The sequence below is a fragment of the Anastrepha obliqua genome, chromosome 5 (genome assembly GCF_027943255.1).
Source record: "Anastrepha obliqua isolate idAnaObli1 chromosome 5, idAnaObli1_1.0, whole genome shotgun sequence".
NCBI classification, from domain to species: Eukaryota; Metazoa; Arthropoda; class Insecta; order Diptera; family Tephritidae; genus Anastrepha; species Anastrepha obliqua.
This window is the reverse complement of record NC_072896.1, coordinates 65,439,337-65,456,902: the sequence shown is the minus strand read 5'-3', so window position 1 is coordinate 65,456,902 and position 17,566 is coordinate 65,439,337. Positions and strand designations below refer to the sequence as shown.

The window sequence follows — 17,566 nt, the reverse complement described above, 5'->3', positions numbered from 1 at the left end:
CGACTCGTACGATGCTCTCCAACATCACCAACTCCTTTTCGTACTGTCGAATGCAGCTTTGAAGTGACGAAAAGATAGTGAATGTCGATTCTCCTTTCACGGGTCTTTTCCATGGGTTTGGGAGCCGCCGCTTAAAAATCACCTCCAATGAAAAGATTGAATAAGCCTCGGATGAGAACTACCTCTACTGTCGTGGATGTTAGCTCCGCTAATTTTTACCGTTTTGTACATACATACATTCACATTTCAGTGCATACAAATTTATACTTTCGGCCTGTCCGTTTGTGTATGTGTTATGTAGTTTGACACGAGTGACTTCACAGCGTCACCTACTTAAGAGGCCACACACACTTAGCTGTTAATAATATTATGACGTAACTTAAAATTTGTAAGAAAATAATCTATTATTTGCATTTCGTGACAGTTATTAGTCATGCACTTAGAAGTCGGGAAAAATGAACAAAAAAAATGTGAACAAAAGTAAATATTGTTTATCGATTATAGCGGTACAAGTAAGCGAATGCAGGCGGTGCGGACACAGGCAATATATTTTAAGGGTTATTCTTTAAAGTTTGGACTTATTCAACCACTTTAGCGGCACAAAAATTATCCGATAACTCATACTATGTACTGTGCATATGTGTATGTATGTATGTTTGCATGTTTGCAAGTGCGTCGCAAAATGTAACTAGATTTATGTCTACCTGAGGCAATGTAGGCAGAAGATTAGCATTAATTGTATTTACCGTTCGACAGCAGTGATGAAACTTGGCAGACGAATTAATCTTAAGCTACATCTACCTCGATTTAAAAATTTAAAAATATTAACCTAGCACATCACCAGATAGCTAAGGTGTAAAGCTTTACAAAGTTTCACTTTATAGTGGAAAGTGCCGGACAAACTTCTTTTTCATCAGCTTCATTTCGAATCGAAAGAGATGGCTCAATAAATATTAATTTTATTTATAATTTAAAATATATAATAAATTTTCCACAGACAAAACTTTATTTTTATAAATTAAATTTAAACCAACTATAAATCGAAAGTATAGGAGGAATTGTCAATTTACATATATGGTGTTACAATATATGGACTATGTAGAGAAATCTATGAAAATTTTCCCCCACAACATTTAATTTAAAAAGTTCAAAAAAATGAAAAAAGTATAATCCCTAGGGTCTCATAGGGTCTCATTTTTAGCTTTATGCCACATAGAGTCCTCATTTTATATGAAATTCTGTGATATTATGGCAAAAATCATATTTGGAATCACCCAATTATTTTTTAATTTTTATAAATCTTATTTTGAAATGTTGCTTATGTCTTTACCTCTATTTTGGTCCATAACTTTTATTCTATAACGGAGTCTATATAAATTTTGCTTTTTCTTTGGATAAAATAGTGCTAATATAGCTACCAGCTAAAGTTACCACTCTTTGATGTTTGGCCTACAGTCAGCCTACGTCAGCTTATAAGCTGATTCTTTTAAATTCGATGAGGGCCTAAATGATTTTTTTATTCATCAGAAAAGTTGGTCACGGTCTTTAATCCTTCTGTATGCCGCTGTGCTTGTTAATCGAACTTTGAATAAATGTTTCCTCTGCTCCTCAAGCCTTTTCTTTGTACTACTTGTATAATCTCAACATTCAGCGTATCTGGCTTACTTCAAAATATGTGTACATTCACCCTTCTTTAAGTCACTCATAGTACCTACCCTCACGCCAAATAGAACGTATGGGCCAAAGTGGATCTGGAAAGCAAACAATGGGTTAAATCGGATCGCAAAACTCGATGATAATTTTATTTTATTTCGGCCCGTGTATCTCTTATTATGTTGTCTACAAATAGAGGGACTTACAGTTTTATTCCGCCTCCGAACGGCATGGATGGTTTTTTATGAAAAGCCTTTTCACAACAGAAATATCATACAATCTGTGATTGGCCACCAACTTTGAACTCGAATCCATGGAATGATACTCTTGCAAAAACTACGCGGCTACGGTGACCGCTTATGCTAGCCTCTAATTTAATTTCAGCTGCTTTCGCGTCAATTCCTTTTTTCTTTTCTCTATTTTGATTAGTTTCATATATTTCCGTCTTCATTTATTTCGTTTGATTTTATTTCATTTTATTTTCTTCGTTCTTTTTTCTTTCGCTTGCAGAAACTATGTATTATTTTTGTTGTTTTTCTCTTTATCACGTTGCATAATTGTGAATAATTTGCAACACCATCGTAAATTAGTCACTCTGCTGAGGTAGGACTATATCCATATGATTATAGCACATTTCTACACAAAAAGATTAAAATAGCAAAAATTTGTCTAAGCTACGCAGAATTACGGATAATTTATAAGAATGTGTATGCATGGGTGTAAATTAATTTTAGCGTCTTTTAATTTCTAGCGTAACTTTGTGAACATACGTACATACTTAATCTTGAGTGAATTTCGTGGCGATAAGAAAGCGTCCGTCAGGCAGACTGAGATAAAACCTAACGATTTATTGTTGTATTTTTTTTTTTTGCCTTAAACATTTTTACAATAGCTGCCGTGCAAATATTTTTTATTTATGTATTTCTTTTCCTTGCAAAAGTGTGACCTAAAATTTATCGCATGACATAATCTCTACCAAAATATAATTACAGTAAACAGCGATATGTTCCAGTGCAAAAGCTACAGAATTTAAACGAATATGAACAAAACGACCGTGGGAGTAGTGTTACTATTAATCTGAGGTATGAAAAAGTGAAGGTGCATCATTCTCAGAACTACCACCTCAAAATAGGGGTCAGACACAGTTCAGAGAAACTATTTAATCGCATTAGTAAAATTACTACAACAGTCACCAACATGGACGCTTCATCCACCGAACAGCCGAGCACTTCGAATGCTCCAAAGCAAGCGAAAATCAACTCTTCCGCAATCAAAACCAACACCACGAATACTGCCACAACCCCAAAAGAGAACTCAAGAACGACGGCGACTCCTACCCTCGCACAAATTGGCAAGCAGGCATCGCACAACTTTCGGCTTAGCCAAATTTCCGATAGCGGTGCGGAGAGCGGCGACGAACAAACACGTCTGATCCGCTCACCCTCCGCACGTTCGCATAAATTTATCATCATACCCGCCACACCGCCCACACCCATCGGCACAACAAAAGAAACCTCTCCCCCAGTTCGTCAAACCTTCTCAACAAGCTCATTGTCCACACTAGCAGCTGCAATCCAGAAGACGCCTGGCACAAGTCAACAACAAAAACAGCAGTCATTACAACGACCGAAATCGGTATCCCGTCAATTGTCCGCGTATGCAACGACTACGGGAGCAGGTTTAGCAAGCACAGCACAATCGCAATCACCGCCACAGCTGCCGAGTGGAATGAGTAAAATCCATGCACCGACAACAGTTAATCAGTCAATGCTCACACCACACACCGCTTTTCATTCAACATCTCCATTATCATCATCATCAACGCGTTTAGAAAAATCACAATCGGATGTAGTTCATCAGTCGACTAATACGAGTACAAATACGCCAACAACAATAGCGACTATGCTCAATAATAATGCAGCTGGCGTGACATTTACAATTGAGGATTGCGAATCGGATGGAGGTGGCGGTGATCGTTTTGATGGGGGTGGTGGTGGTAGTTTCGTTAGTGGCGGGCACATGCCTGCCATCGATGCATCAGTTCATCCAGATATTGCAACCACAATCAGTTCAATTAAATCCGCGACGAAACTCATACCAAAATACACGATCGCCAATACACAAACCCCACTCTCCTCCTCTACCACAGCGTTAGTTACAGCATCCACAGCACCGGCGACTACAGCAGCTTACCCCTACTATCGCGGCGCCTTAACCACCAGTGAAACAATGCCATATCTACAGGGTATTGGTTCGCGCGCTCGCAGCGAAAGAAGCAGCATGAGATCGGTGGTGTCAGGTAAGCAATCAATACGAAATTAGTTCATTAGCTAATGAAATTTAGTTGGGTTAGTACGAGGGGAGTTCAATAAATACCCGTGTTAGAAATGTAGAAACGCGATCCATTTCTTCATCTTACTCGAATAGCTGCCAAACCCATACTAACCTATCAATGAGCCTGTTATTTGTTTCGCCGTCGTTTGATAGATGGCAGCACACGATGCTAACACCAACTCTCCTCAGTAACGCCTCGTAAAGCTTTCAAGGGGTCGATGTTTAAGTGGGGATTAGAGGCAAAAAATTAGAGGCGTAATTTACTGTCACCAATGTCATAAACTATATTTTTACATTAGTTTAAGATCGAATTAAATTTAAGCAGAAAATACTTAATATAATATATCTAAATATGTAACTAAATAATATGGCGAAAAAACAGCTTATTACCGAAATTTTTAAGAAAACAGAGAGGAAAGCAGAGGTCAGAATACAAAATCGGCAACTTTTTTCAAAATAAGCACAACAAATTATGATAATCTGATAAATCGGATTTTGCTTACTTTTCTTTTATCATAAATTCTGCTAAGGCAGAGTTTTGCGCGAATGAAACTCCAAAACCTGAAGCGCTAGAACGCTTGGCATTTGCAAAAGTTGCCAAATTTTTCATCGAACACGAAATATTGCCTCATTGAATGAAACTCGAATAAACTCAAAGTCCTGCGAGGAAATAGAAAGATTTCTGGCATAAGATTATGTTATATGACACATATACTATAATTACATTATATATTATATTATTTAATTGGCTCTTACATCCTTTATTGGGCTCCTCCTATTTGTGGTGTGCTTCTTGATGTTGCTCCACAAATGGAGGGACCTACAGTTTAAAGCCGACTCCGAACGGTAGATATTTTTGTGAGGACCTTTTTCATGGCAGAAATACACTCGGAGGTTTGCCATTGCCTGCCGAGGGGCGACCGCTATTAGAAAAAGGTTTTTCTTAACTTTGGTGTTTCACCAAGATTCGAACCAACGTTCTCTCTGTGAATTCCGAATGGTAGTCACGCACCAACCCATTCGGCTGCGGCGGTCACCTAGATGAAGTTCTTTAAAAAAGTAGATATATTCCCTACTCATCAATACGAGTACCTATTTAAAGTCCGAGCATATAGAGCTTCGGAGACTGGCCAGCGGAATTTCTCCTCACAACAAATTCATCACATATCTGATGTTTAGGTCGGGCTAATGGGAAAATTAATAAATTTATTTATTTACTTTAATATAAATATAAATAGTAGTAGTTTTTTTTTAGGTAGGGTTCAAAATGCCTTCGCCTTCATACCGACCGTCGTCAACTTCGTCAAACGGTGTAGCCACTAAAACAATCCCTCCTCCTCTTATGAGAAAACTCCGTTCCCGGAGCTTCTTTATGCATTACTTCGGGAGGGGCCAGAACGGCGTCCATGAAATAGGCCAATACTATTCACCCTCGTCTGAGTCCACCATTTTTGTAGGCAGCTTTATGCTCTTCTAATGCCTCTGTGCCGTCATACCAGTGGTATGTGGGGCATGCTCCCAGGTTCTTCTCACATGGGCGTATAAAGGTTATGCGCTATCGATAGTTTCTTTTGCATCTGCAGCAAAACAGAAACATCGGAAAATGTTGCGATTTTGTAACTCGGAAAATAAAATAAATAAAAAATCTTCGAATTAAATACATTGAATAACAAGAAATTCATTAAGAGAATTCATTCCATATTAGCTCTCTGTATTTAAAACCGCTACTTAAAACTTAGCACAGCGCTAGATAATATAAATAATAATATTAAAATTAAAATGCACTAGTGACAAGGGCTATCAACTTGCCAAATGAATGAATAAATTTTAGCGTTTTAGGGAATAGAGGTAATGCTTATTCTTTAGTTTGTCTAGTTTTTGTGTTGTGAGATGGTACACAAGAGTACTATTAAACGACAGCGAACACAACTCAAAAAAATTATCGTTTTGCCCTATAAAATTTTTAATGCATTTTATTAATAAGAAGCAAAAGTCAAATGTGAAATATTTATTATTTTCTGGAAAGGAAAATTTTATTTTATTATACCCCGGAATTGTAAATTTCAAATTAACTCTTTTAATCAAAATGAAATTGTAATCTTAATATTTAAGCAATTTCCATAATATTTTACTTTTAGTTAAATCAACAATAGATGTTTTAAAACTAGTTTCAGATCACAATAAAAAATTTACTCGGCGCCCACATCGTTATCGAACAGCTATCATCCTGGAAAGTTGGACCAAAGATATATAATCTCATAAAATCACTCCTCACAAAACGTAAATTCTATACACGAGTAAACAGTTTTTTTCCCCCACATACTCACTTAAAAACGGTATTCTACAGGGCTCTCCCCTTTCCGTAGTTCTCTTTATTATAGCCATTGAACAGTTAAATAAAGCCACATCCGTGCACAAAAGTTTAGACTTCGGAATATATGCCGACGACGCTTTCTTCTATACAAACTCTAAAGACACAAACAACGTACAAAGAACTCTGTCGAAATTGCTGGGGGCAATACTCAGGAGCGATCTTAGCACTCGACAAATGCAAAATTCTACACATTTGTCGAAAATCCGACTGCCCCCAGCTACAAGTAAGCACGATGAATACAACCATAGAAAATGTTAATTACCTGAAAGTACTCGGCATCATTTTCGATACCAAGTAAAAAAACACCTTATAGCCCGACTTAACATAATCAAATACCTTACCTCAAAACACCTACATATTCACACCAACACACTTGTGAACATAACCAGGTTATTGATTCTATCCAAAATAGACTACGGTCTTCCAATATATGGAGAATGCGCCAGCTCCCATCTTAAACTTCTTAATAAACCTTATCACACCTCAGTACGCAGAAGCGTGTACGCCTTCCCAACATCTCCAATTAAATGCGTCCTCGCCGAGGCCGGGCTGCCATCTATCCTTGAACGATACAAAACTGCCACTTTGAGGCTTATTCCGAAAATATTGACCACAACCAATAGACCTCTATTTGATATCTTGAAAAACGCTTTCATGCACAAAGGAACTTACAAAATAAAGTCCGCCATACGAAACTGCATCTCCAAGCTTAATGACCTGGATATAAAAATTTGTATCTCCAACTTGTTCGACGGTAAGCCGCTAGGCGCCATGGCTTCTATATCCAAACTCAATTAATTATAGTCTTTATTCTTTCAAAAAAGCTGTATCATGAATTAGTCAACAAGAAAGATTTAGCCAATAGATAATAGACCACAGTACAACTTTTGCTGTTGTTGATAACAACATATTCATATTCGCAATTCTGAAGGCAGTAACCCTCGCATCTAATGCAAAAAGGAAGTTCGCAGTCTTCACCGATAGTTTCTCTGTCCTCCAGAGTCTGGATAATATTCACAACAGCAATCAAATTATCTCCCAAATACGTGATCATTTAATAAAAAAAGCTGGTAAAACAAAAATAATATGGACCCCAAGTCACAAAGGTATTACCGGAAATGAATATGCCGACTCTGCAACCAAAAGTTTACACCTCTCTCCCGTCATCACGTTCAACGCTCTCATGCAAAAGATATCCGCAAGCTTTTAACCTTACCATTACCTCTACTTACAGCAACACAACACCTGGACTCATTTCAACCACCCTACACTAACCTCAACCCTGAATGCAAAAAATCAATTTTCCCACTACACTACACTATCGAAAACGCAAACCTGTATCTTCACCCGCTTAAGAATTGGCCACTCCAAACTAACTAACGAACACCTCCTCTCATCAAGCAGAAGGGGGTGTGCTTCTGCTTGTCCATTTTGCAGAAACAACCTAAGCATTCTACACATCCTTGACAACTGCCCAGCTCTGTCCACCAAAAGGCAACTCCACTTCAACTCCACACAACCTAGACAATGTACTTAAAATATTCAAATTCATAAAAGATGCCAACCTAATTAACAGCATTTAAACCAATATCGACGAATTAAAAAGCTTAACAATTTTCTATACGTGTAAAGTAGCATACAGGTATAAGTAATATTTAAAACAATAGCATCGTAGGCCTAAGTAGCTAGTGTGCTCTATCAATTAGTGTTATATTTCATATTGCTCTAATAAATAATAATAATAATTACTAGTATGTAACCCCCAAAATCGGGTGGGCTTTTTTCCCACGGAAAGTAAACAGCATATGTGACACTTTTATATATTAAATTTATGATGATTAGAAAATTGTATATTTTTATTCGTATGTAATATGTAAGAACTTATGCATATAACATTTTTAAAATTATTCGTATATTTTCCCAGGATCTAACCCGGCTTAACGCAACATAAAGTTGGCCGTAAGCAAAGCAATCCTCCTTTAAATGAAGCCCCTCCCTTGATAATGTTTGCCCCTGGGCCTTATTTATAGTTATGGCGAAGGCTATTATAATGGGAAATTGGCGGCGCTTCAACGTGAAAGGAAGTGTGGTTTCGCTCGGCTGCAAATTTATACGTGGCAATAGAAATCGCCTTACCTGAGCCTCTCCGCATAACACTTCCGCGTGCAAACAATTCGGATGCATTTGTTTTATGATAATTCGTGTGCCATTCACCAGTTTTTTTTTTGCCATTCGTAAAATTTCTTGGATTTGCAAAAGTAAAAATTTTGTTTTCACAGATCTTTACGTTTTACAATATTTTAAGAAGAATGGTAAAAAAAATGTTCAAAGTTCATATTCATATATGATTTGATAATGGCTGCATACATAAAAATATACATGTACACACATAGAATACAATACAAAGAAAAAAAACCACTTAAAAATGTATATCTGTGTCAAAAAGTTCGTTGATTTGATGGGTAATAGTGTTCTTTTAAATGGCGTTGGGCATCGTCTATTACTATAAAATTTGTCTGAGAATAGCCCAATTACAGTTTACCTTTGAAATAGTATCAAATAAATAACTAATTTGTCTCTCTCTCCTCATCTTTTAAAACTATTTAAAATTTTGAGTTTTGCAAAAAGGATCAAACGCACACAAAATTTTTAAGTACATACATACGTTTATATTATATATTGTAGTTCAATTGTACCATATATGAACGAAAACAAAAGAGGATGCTTCTACTAATCACATCCAATGCGTGACGTTTCAAACATTTATCACTTACTTACCTGCTCTATTCCTCCACTTAAAGTAGGAACTCTTCTACAAACTATTCTTGGTCGTCCTCTAGGCATATTTTAAAATTAAATATGGATGTACTTTTTTCTTAAAATAAATTCTATTTTGCGTCTGTCCAGTTTTAAGTGAATTGACAAATTTCAAGTCAATTATCAATTCATACCAATTATTGCCATCACAACAAAATTCTGAAAAAAATTCGCAGCACCCGTTGGGACTATGTTCATGAATACATATTTATTAGGTAAGAGAACAAAACAATTATTGAGAATCCAAATGTATACAAGGCTGTGCTCATTAGAAAGAGAGCTAAACAAAGCAAACGTACCCATATATATGCGTATATTTGTGTGTCATCCCGCTTTGCATAGACATCGCTGTTATCAATATGAAAATTTTGATAACTTTACACGCAAATATTTCATGAACAAATTAACCAATTTTAATTTTTATAATTTTCCGGAAATATGCTCATCAAAACCTTTCTTTTGGTATATATTTCATATCTGTACGTGTTGTAGTTTAGTCAGAATAAGCGCCATGTTTTAAAATAATACTATAGATTATTATTTACTTATATATATGTATGTACTAGCAAGCCCGGCCCACTTCGCTGGGCACACTAAAATAGAATAGATATGGTTTAGAACAGAAAAGATATGGTTTTCATATTATTTATTTCTTTAATCTTTATTCAAGCGCTTTGGCATAAACAATATTTTTTGTTTTTCTATTTGTTTTTGAGTAAATATAAAATATAAATTGAAAATCAGGAAAAAAGAAGATTGTTTTCAAATTTCAAATCAACGCATATGAATAACTAAGAAACAATCGTCTTTTTTCCTGATCATCCATGAATTTTTCGTTTCAATTTATATGTTTTATTAAGCATTGGAGCTTTTTTAACCATTATCCATTTATATTTTTCAAAAAAAAAAAAGGAAAAAAATTTCATTCACACATAATTTCATTCGGATTTCACATTAAATTCTCAAATTTCGTAAGAAGTTATTCACTGTTCCAAAATCCACTCCAAAAAAATTCACAAACAATTTTTACATATTGCACTTACGTTTTTTCCTTATGGCATCCAAATCAGAAAGAAATATTGACACATTGTAACTCACACTGTCAATTTGACAGTTCAGTTCCGCCCCAAGCGTTAAAAAAGTAAGCGACATTATGGCTGGATCAAAAGAACGCTGTACCCGTGGTTGTAATTCGGTGCAAAGACACGGCGGGTCCACGTTTTGGCATATATTTCGAGACCCTAGTCAACAATAGGTATGAAATTTAACCCGTATTAAAGCACTTATCCACAGCTTTTATTTCATATCCATATTGTACAAACACATTCTAGGGTCCACGTTTTGGTCTCTATCTCGAGACCCTAGTCACGGAGCGGATGGAAATACTCTGAACTAAAGCATTCACCAACAGCTTCCATTTGATACCCATATTGTACATACACGTCCGAAGGTTACCCGGGTCCACGTTTTGACCTATATCTCGAGACCCTATCTACCAATAGGTATCCAAACTATACGGAAACCATCTTCAATGCCTCCTTAACAATGTGTATAAGTTTGGTTTAATTCGGTTTAAAGACACGGCGGGTCCACGTTTTGGCATATATTTCGAGACCCCAGGCACGGAGCGGCATGAAAAATACTCTGTAGTAAAGCATTCACCAACAGCTTCAATTTGATATCCATATTATACAAACACATTCTAGGGTCCACGTTTTGGTCTCTACCTCGAGACCCTAGTCACGGAGCGGCATGAAAAATACTCTGAACTAAAGCATTCACCAACAGCTTCCATTTCATACTCATATTGTACATACACGTCCGAAGGTTACCCGGGTCCACGTTTTGACCTATATCTTTATTCGAATTTTTCTCACCTTTTAAACCTTCCCTAGACCTCCACGAATAATTCAAGACCAAGATAAGATAAATCCGTTCAGCCGTTCTCGAGTTTTAGCGAGACTAACGAACAGCAATTCATTTTTATATATATAGATGTACATAATATACTTTTCTTTTCTATTTTTCCAGCGTACATACCTAGTTCACAGGATGCCCTTAGTGATGCCCTAACACAGTATGAACTGTTGGAGCAGCAACAACAACAGCAGCAACATTATTTACGACCCAGTCATTCGGGCAAAGATTTAAGCGCTAGTTCCTCTTTCATATATCGTGATCACGCTGCCAATCAAATTTATTCGGATGTGACGTCAGTTCGCTCATTAGCATCGATTGGCATCGGTTCGACGGATGGACGTAGATTAGTGATTAGACGAGTGCCGAACACTCCACATGAACTGTTCAATATGGTGCATCCACCCACGCCACCGTAAGTATGAGTAGCTCAAGTGTTAAGGGGTATGCATTTATTTTAGTTGCATACGTACATATAAACATATTTGTTGTTATTAAGCTAAATGTGGCTGGCTTGAAGAAATGTGTCCGCTAGTAAACATACACGTGTATTATGCGATAATCATTTGTGATAATTAGCGCTAGTAGAAATATACCGATATAATTTTTTTTGTAAATTAAATTGCTTCACACCTATCTTTCTTATTAAGTTTTCTGGTTGTAATAAGCGTAAATATTCTTCATAAATGATTGGGAGTGGCAGTCCTTGCGTGGATATAATTCTGGGTAGTTACTGTCGTGGGAACGTTCTTATTAAGTCAACTAGAAGTAGTAGTACAACAAAAATTTTTTTATCTATGCCCATAATTATGAAAGTGGTCTAAGTTATATATTTCTTGTTTCGAGATATTTAATGAACTGCATTTCAATAAATTTAAAAATATTTTTACATTATGCTACCTTTTTACTTAGAATTTTATTAGTCTTGACTAACCGAAATGTATGTATTATGAATATGAAATTTTGTATGAATTTTATGCGAAAATCTTGTTTAAAAATTGGGAATTGACTCTGGTCTAACTGAATGTTCAAAAAAGGATTCAAAGCAATAACTATGAGTTTTATTTTAAATAATATCTTTATTGAAATTTTTGCTTTTAAAAGAGTAATCAATTTGTATCATTTTGAGTTTTTAAGATTCTTAAAATGTTCCTGAAAAACTGGAGGGATGTATGATTATGTTTTTCTTCCATTTATAGTCTAATAATGCGGCATAATATGTAAGTAGGTAGCTTAACATTTTCGTATATTTTTATTCTTCGTCTTTTAGATAAAAGACCCAAACCAGATCCAAAGTGGTATTTAGAAGCATCTAAACAAGTTTAATGGAAAATTCAGAAGTTTCATTTTTCAAGAATCTCATCCATTATATTCGCAGTATTTTTTACTCTTCTTGTTGTTGACTCTTCTAGTGATTTCGAAAATGATAATTGTGGTACTCTTTTCCATTTCTTAGAAGTATTGTATTACGTGGTCATATAATCCGGTCACATCCTATCTCAATAATAATTAATATATTAACATAAAAAGTACGTTTTCAACAAGAATGATAGAGAAAGAGATTGCGCCTTCAGAATTCGCCGTGTCGTAAGAGTCCATCAATAAACAAACAAAAGGAAGGAGAATTACTTGTTTGTGAAAAAGGAGAGTCGGCGAAATGGAGCAATGGAGCAATGGAAACAACCAAACACAAGAAATTATACGCACGCACCTACATTCTAGCCACGGCGTCTTCTGCACAAAAACGCAAAAAACTGCATTTGGAGGCTTTATATTCATTTGTGCTTTGACAATTTACCATGCGGCACTTCATTTGCATTGGTTTGTTTAGTTTTAATCTCACAAAACACAATATTACAAGCCATTCACTGAATTTTCACAAGCATGCAATTTCTCCTACTGTTATTTGTTTTGTATTGCGAAGGGAGCTGACGTCCGATTAAAGTAACTGTTGTTTAATGGCGCCACCTTCAGTACTCAATTCGCTTTGCTTATTCAGTAAGGTTTGACTAGTCATCATGAATCGTTTGACGCCAGAGCAACGCGTCCAAATTGTAGAAATTCACTTTGAAAAAAAAAAAATCTATTCGCGAAGTTCAAAGGCCACTGGCGCCATCATCGACCCTTATTTCTTTCAAAATGAGGAAGGAGCTGTCGTTATGGTGAATGGCGAGCGCTATTGAGCCATGGCGACTGAATTTTTGTTTCCAAAAATTAATCAGCTTAACATCGACGACATTTTGTTTCAACAAAACGGCACAACTTGCCATACAGCGCGCTTAACAATTGATTTATTTCAATATTCAACCACGATTGACGCCATAGGGCCAAATTTATTATAAAAAGCAGTCAAAAATTAGAATGATCGAATGGTCCATGTAACTCGTGGCCGCGGCGGGCATAAGTCGGATATCAAAATAAATGACATGAAATTATTTACCAGATTATAATAACAAAGAAAGGCTCTTTAATTGGGTTAAAACTTTATTATATTATATTACTAGCTGATACCCCATGACTTGCGTATAAAATTAAATGCATACTTTTAATAAAATACAGGGTGGCTGATGAATTTTGCTACATTAAGAAACTCAAATAACTTTTTTTTTAGTGTATGGAATTCATTTTTTTTTTTTCCAGTTGAAGGTCATTAAATTTTATTAAATGTAGTTTAACTAGTTTTAAAAATAATTGAATTTAAATGCCCCCATGCTCGTTGACACAAGTGCGGCATCTTAGTAAAAAGTTGTTCATTGCTGCTTTGAGAGTTGCGACAGGAATAGCCGCAATTGTTGCCCGAATGGATTGTTTTAGTTCATCCAAATTTGTTGGCTTTGTTTTATAAACTTCTTGTTTACATAAACCCCAGAAGAAAAAGTCAGGTGCAGTAAGGTCAGGCGACGTGGGGGCCAACGAAATTCGGAGTTTCTTGAAATCAGTTTATTGGGAAATTTTCGTCGCAACTCTGTCATAACAGTCTGGGCAATGTGAGACGTTGCCCCATCTTGTTGAAACCACACAGAGTTGAAAGGAATTCTCTTTCGGCGTAGTTCTGGATAGAAAAATTCTTTCAGCATTTTCAAATAACGGTCTCCAGTAACCGTAACGGTGTGACCATTTTCTTCAAAAAAATAAGGCCCGACAATACAGAGTGAAGAAACCGCACACCACACTGTCACGCGAAGAAGATGCAATTCCGTCTCGTGGAGTATCTGTGGGTTAGAAGTAATCCATATTCGACAATTTTGTTTGTTCACATTGCCGTTTAAATCGAAATGGGCCTCATCAGACATGAAAAGGCAGTTTAACATGTTTTGGTCTTCTTCCACCATTTGCAGGATCTTCTGGCAAAATTCCAAGCGAATCGGCAAGTCTGCTGCATTCAGTTTGTTAACCATTTGAATTTTGTAGGGAAATAAGTCTAAATCTTTGTGCATTATTGTTTGCAAAGACTGTCGACTGACACCAAGTTGAGCAGATAAGCTTCTTGTTGAAACCCTTGGATTGCTTTGTATAGCTGCAGCTACAGCAGCGATCGTTTCCTCCGTCCGAACTGGTGGGTTTCGATGATAAGGCCTTCTTGCGACTGTTCCTTGCTCAGCAAAATTATTCACCAGTCTCATTATGGTCCATCTGCTCGGGGGATCGCCGCCAAACATCCGCCTGTACTCTCTCTGTACCGAAACTACGGACTCCAGTGCGTGATAGCGGCGGACTATCCAAATTCTTGTTTGCGTGTCCCAGTTATCCATTTTAATAAATTTTAAAGATCAATCTGCAAATTAAAACAAAAATGGAACAGATAACTTAAAAAGAAAAAAAGTTATTCAATTTTTTTTTTGGGTAGCGGCTTTCATCAGCCACCCTGTATTTAGCAACATTACACAATTTTTTGAAACGCAAAGGCAAACAATTTTTTTTTTTTATATTTATTGAAGTGCTTCCCTGAACTCATACTCAACGTAACGAGATCAAAAACCTTTCTTGGTTCCCCCATGAGCTGAATGAATGGTTTTAGAGACAAAATCTGTTCATGTTATTCCGGAGTACTAACTCAAAATTGAAATAATGGGAGGATTTTATATGTCGCCAATCCTTCCAAAGTGCACGGATAGCAAAGTTTCCAATTCGTGCAATGGCAGGACAACCAAACATATGGAAGAAAATACTTGCAATACCTACAATAATTGCTACACCTCTTTACATATTTACTTGCAACAAAGTGTAGGAAGAGAAATGCGACCCTGCATATTTAGTACAGGATTTTTGCATCTCTTGCTAGTTCATCTGTAGGTCACCGAGAATTGTATTTGCCTCTTATCTCAAAAATTGCAACATTAATATGGTCTCTTACCAAGTTTTCATCAGCGGTTAGTAATTTTTATTTACTAGGTAAACCCATTTTTTGTTTGCTAAAGCCTAAACAATATTCGCGTGTGCTTCGCCGATAGTTATTAATGTGAGAAAATTTATTTATGCTATCAAAAAATAAATTAGGCTTATAAAAATTTTAAACAACATTTTTTGGTACAAATATTTGCGATACGGCAAGAGTAATTTTAACACCTCGTTAAAACCCAATACACAGTGTGCAATGAAGTATATAGCCATGTGGCAACGAGTTCACTCACAAAAGATTGGGGCAGGTGGAAGCTATGATCTTAGGAGAATTATTATTTCGTCGGCATGCACGTATGTGTACATACAATATTATTATACATACATATAGGTGAATTCCAAATTAATTATACAAACTTTTTTTAATGGATTTACACACTGTGTGCTAAAATTAAATGCGCTTAAAATGTTGTTAATACCCCAGTTAATTTGCATTTACTTATATGAATTGTCAATTAGCAAGTTCAATATGTATGAGGTAACAATAATATATTAAACTAAATAGGTTGTATTAAGTTATGTGTGATATATATGTATCTAAGTTGATCAGGTAGAAGATGTTTTGTAGGGGTTATGAAGATATTAACGATTGTTCAATATTACAGTCACAACGCCTCCGGCGTCAGATGCAGACGTATATCAAGTAGTGGATTTCGGTCGGAAATAAAAACGCGGGCAGTCTGCTAAAAGTTTTAAAAATGGGAAGGAAACGATAGGAAATAAAAAATATCCTTGCAAGAGAAATAATTAAATAAATGAAAAATAATCGATTAAACAAGAAGTTAACCGAACCCTCGAAAAATTAAAACAAACAAAATATTTTTTCAACGCGTATACGAAAGACCTCTTTCCATCGACTACTGGCTTTGCGTTTTATGTTAATTTTTTGCCTGTTCGTCTCTCACCTAAATCATCCGGAGCAATGACGCCTCGCACCACAACTGAAATAGAAACTGCATCAACGAAACACGCAGAATATTCATACTCTCCCTATAATCGTATTGCCAAAGTGTAAGTTTGTTTTGCCGATAAAAATAACACAATAACCTAAAATTGTAGTAATTAAATTTTATAGTAGATAAGTAAAATATCAGCACATGATGCTTTTCCGCCAGTGATTGCATCACAAAAATGCAGTCAAAGTACGTCAGCCTGACTGTGTGTTTTTTTATCCTCAGAATGTGTGAAAACCTTTTGGTGCGTATTAAAATTTCCTACAATCAGCAGTGTTTGTTCAAATTATTAACAAGTGTAAAGCTGGGCAGACAAACGTTGTTAGTTCTTTCAATTTGCATTGAAGTATTTAAAATGCGTTTAATGAAATTTATTTTGACCGATTAATAATTCTAAGTATTTAATATTTTTTTTTTTGTGGATTCTTGAGAAAACGACCTATTTATAGTATGTAGATTTGGTACTTACGTAGTGTAAAATATCGAGCTGGTATATTTTAAAGAATATATGCTTTCAATAATGCACCTCGGCGCAAGCCTACTAGGCTTCTCAACTCACTGGGTTTCTCGAAGGTTCTGAAGTTCGGCTAATCGGCTGAATTTAATTATTATAACCCTATTTTTATAGAGCCTAAGTATACTTCTCCATGTGGGCGGAATCCTGAAAAAGGATTAAAATAATTCTAGGTTTCTCAAAGAATATGAAATGTTAGTAAAACGAATAAGAACCAATATATCGAGCTGCATGTGATCAGATTCCCTGATAAATTATTAAAAAGAACAATTCGAACTGCGCATCTTCATATAATATTATATTTAGACCTGGAATACAAGTCAACTTTAACCAATCGTAATAAAAACCGTATAAATGGATTTGCGGGAATTGGTGGAAATTGAAGAGTCAACCTATTTGTGGAAGAGCTGGATGAGTGGAAGAGCTGAGCACTTTTGACATGATAACGTCTTATAATTCGATGTAGCTGGCTGCACGCACCAAAAAATTCATCGTTATCTTGCGCATGTGTCGTTACCTTGCTTGAACTGCAAGCGAGAGCGCGGAACGAACGACAAATAGGCACAATCGGCCCCCGCGTTCCGCAACGTTCGACATCTGGCTTTC

At 36.1% G+C, this 17,566-nt stretch overlaps 1 protein-coding gene across 4 annotated transcripts in view; it reads left to right on the top strand.

The window, feature by feature from the left end:
• LOC129247636 (sodium- and chloride-dependent GABA transporter ine) overlaps positions 1–17,566 on the top strand; it is a 62,669-nt gene that overhangs the window by 19,664 nt on the left and 25,439 nt on the right. For all 4 annotated transcript variants that reach the window (XM_054886848.1, XM_054886849.1, XM_054886847.1 and 1 more), the window contains exons 2-3: positions 2,646–3,952; positions 11,210–11,510. In XM_054886848.1, the coding sequence (XP_054742823.1) occupies positions 2,851–3,952; positions 11,210–11,510 (1,403 nt within the window). In that variant the 5' untranslated portion in view covers positions 2,646–2,850. The remainder of the gene's footprint in view (positions 1–2,645; positions 3,953–11,209; positions 11,511–17,566) is intronic.